General features: G+C 55.6%; 1 protein-coding gene across 1 annotated transcript in view; it reads left to right on the top strand.

The window, feature by feature from the left end:
- The window catches only part of NOX5 (NADPH oxidase, EF-hand calcium binding domain 5), a 49,512-nt gene that overhangs the window by 44,738 nt on the left and 1,855 nt on the right, over positions 1 to 2,919 (top strand). Inside the window, exons 9-11 of the mRNA XM_009321513.1 lie at positions 479 to 693; positions 1,189 to 1,331; positions 2,728 to 2,772. Coding sequence (XP_009319788.1) covers positions 479 to 693; positions 1,189 to 1,331; positions 2,728 to 2,772 — 403 coding nt within the window. The remainder of the gene's footprint in view (positions 1 to 478; positions 694 to 1,188; positions 1,332 to 2,727; positions 2,773 to 2,919) is intronic.

The following is a 2,919-nucleotide window of genomic DNA, read 5'->3' as shown; positions in this document are numbered from 1 at the left end:
AAAGGAGGGACAGTGGGACATGGAAGGGGATGTTGGCCCCAATGTGTTGCACAGCGAGCTGGAAGGGGGATGCTCCCCCAGCCATGCGCGGGAGGGACAGGGCGCAATGTATAGTTTGTATTGAAAAGATGTGGGTTTGGGTTGCTTCGGGCTGCGTTGGTGAATGCTTGCAGCAAAAGGTGAAAGCAATTTTTTTGTTTTCAAGCATTTATTTTTAAATTTAGAATTTTGCCTATTTTTCAAGTAAAAAACCCTAAACTCACAGAACAACAGAAGACAAAATGAAAACTGCTTTGACTCCTAGTTTCTTCAAAAAAATTGTTGTTCGACGCCAGCCCTAACTGAGATTTTTGTTTGATAGTGAAGTGGGCAGCGAGTAGGAGAACAAACCCCTTTCTCAGGTCGAAGCTGTAAGTCCGTCTCATGTTGGCTGCTTTTTAAAATGGGAGGCACATACCTGGGTGCTTGTGGGCTGCAGGGAGACCACCCTGGCAGAGACCGACCAGTGTGATGTGCCAGCTGGATTCTCCCAGATTCTCTGGTCCTCCTTTTTCCTCCAGGTGACTCACCTTGTGATTGAGAGACCGCAGTTTTTCCACTACAAGCCTGGCGACTACGTCTACCTGAACATCCCGGCCATTGCCACCTATGAGTGGCACCCTTTCACCATCAGCAGTGCTCCCGAGCAGCAAGGTGATCACCGATCATTCACCCATTTTGCATCACGGGGATGTTTTGCATCACCAGGATGTTGTTTTGCATCACACAAAGCCCCATCAGGGCAGCTGGATCCCCTCTGAGGGTCGTGCAAGGAGGTGTCCATGCCCATGGAGCAGAGCAGCGTGTGTTCACACATACCTCAACTCACCTGCCTCCACCTCTGCCTGTACATAAGTGTTGTATAAAAACATGTGCTTGGGTTATTTCAACCAAGGCATAGTGACCAAATGGCATCCGAATGCCCTGCCCAGCTCCACGGGTGCCCAAGGTTTGGCATTTGGGCTTCACCCAGCTGTTAGAGCAAACCCAGTCCCCTGCTGCAAGCCCGGGGCTGATGTGAAGGCCGTCAGCGGGGATTGCTGCCGGGTCCCTGGGGCCAGAGCTGTGCTGTACACAGCCTGCAGTGCTGGGGCTGCAGGGCAGTTCCTTACGTACGATGCCCATCCACTGCTCCGCTTCATCCCGCAGAGACCCTCTGGCTGCACATCAGGTCGCTGGGCCAGTGGACCAACAAGCTATACGAATACTTCCAGCAGCCCGAATCACCCAGCCCGGAGCCAAAACCACTCAGCAGGAGCCTGAGAGAGAAGAGATTCCAGTGCTGGGCACAGGTTGGTGCCGATGGGGCTCAACTTTCAGCAAACGCAGAGGGCTGGTTGGCAGCCGTTTGCAAGGAGGGGGTGAGGACTCCCCATTGCACCCCCCGAGCAGGAAGGGTGATGGCTTTGCCAGGCTGAGGACCCCCCAGTGTGCCCATGGGTTCCTCAAGCTGATGTCCTTGTCTGGCATGTGCAGAGGGCTCTGCCGTACGGTCTGTCCCTGGCCAGCTCCAAAAAAGCGAAGAAGTGTCGACTGGTCCAGGATGGATGCTGTCTGCTGAGTGGCTCCCGCCAGGGTCTCCCCAGTTTTCAGCACCCATGCTGGGTGCTGGGGCTATCTCTTGTGGTGTGCCTCCCCTGCAAGGTGCTTGTGCGGCCTTGGAGGATTTCGTGTCCCACCCCTCTGCCGAGGCTGTATGACCCTGATGGATGGGGCATCAGATGCCTGCGAGCATCACAGTCAGTGATGCCTTGGCCTTTGGCTTCCAGGAAGGTCTCTGCAGCAGGGCTGACTTGGAAGGGGGGTCTGTGGCCACCGGCAGGGACGGAGCTGTTCAGCTGATGTCGTACAAAGCCACCAGTGCTGCTGCCCCAGGAGAGGAGGACCTGCCGGCGGGGGGGGGGAGCACCATCTCCCACCCTTGCCCAGTGCCGCCGAGTCCCCCACGCTCCCTGGGGTGCAGAGGCAGAGCCCCTGGTGCCTGAGGGTGGGGAGGGGGGGTCTCTGCTCTCATCAGCACAGCAGCGGCTGGAGGACCAGCCTGGAGAAACGAGGGGAAGCATCGCTTCCATCCCAAATGGGCCAAAGCTCATTGAAAAGCTCTTTTTAAAAGAAACTTCTCAGATGTAAATCGTGGCAATGCCAGGATGCTGAAAGCCATAGTTAGCAGCTTTTATCCCCCAACATGAAAAGCTCTCAGGATATTGATTCTGCCTGGGCTGGAGTCCTTGCAGATAATGAATTTGCATGCATCACTTTTAATGAGTTTCTCTCCCTGTCCCTCTTTTGCTCTTATCTGTCCCCTGTTGAGCAGAGGTTCCCCATGCCTGCTCCCACTGCCCGGGCCATCGCGGTCCTTGGAAACCTCTTGTTCACCCCCGAACTTGTGTGGGGATTTAGATAATTGCCTTTTTAATCAATACTCAAACCAACTACGATCTGGATAACATCATCAGGTGACAGGTTCCTGGCGTTGGACATTGGTGGGATGTCCCGCCAGAAGCATGGGCACTGCAATGGGCTTGGCTTGAGGGACGTGGCTGGAAGCGGTGTGTGCAGCCCGGATAAACCCAGCTGGAAAAAACCCACCCAAAAACCAAACCTGGGGAACAAGTGGGTTTAGTATTAGCTGTCACGGAGGGCTTAGGGGTGGGGAGGAGGATGGTCACTGCTCTCTTTACCTTGCAGGTCTCCACTGGGCTGGGCGAGACCCATCGGCTCTGCAGCATCAAGGTGAGGGATGCCTCAGTCCTTCCCTGGCTCCGGTGAGCAGGGCTGTGCTCAGCATCCCCAGGGGGGACCCATGTGTGTGCCCGGCCACCCCACACATGTCCCTGTGCATGGGTGGTCCTGCCAGGGGCTGATGCAAACCCTGTGCTG

Source organism: Pygoscelis adeliae, unplaced genomic scaffold (assembly GCF_000699105.1).
Source record: "Pygoscelis adeliae isolate BGI_AS28 unplaced genomic scaffold, ASM69910v1 Scaffold13, whole genome shotgun sequence".
Lineage (NCBI taxonomy): Eukaryota > Metazoa > Chordata > Aves > Sphenisciformes > Spheniscidae > Pygoscelis > Pygoscelis adeliae.
Note: the sequence above shows the minus strand (reverse complement) of the source record. Positions and strands in the feature narration are given on the sequence as shown.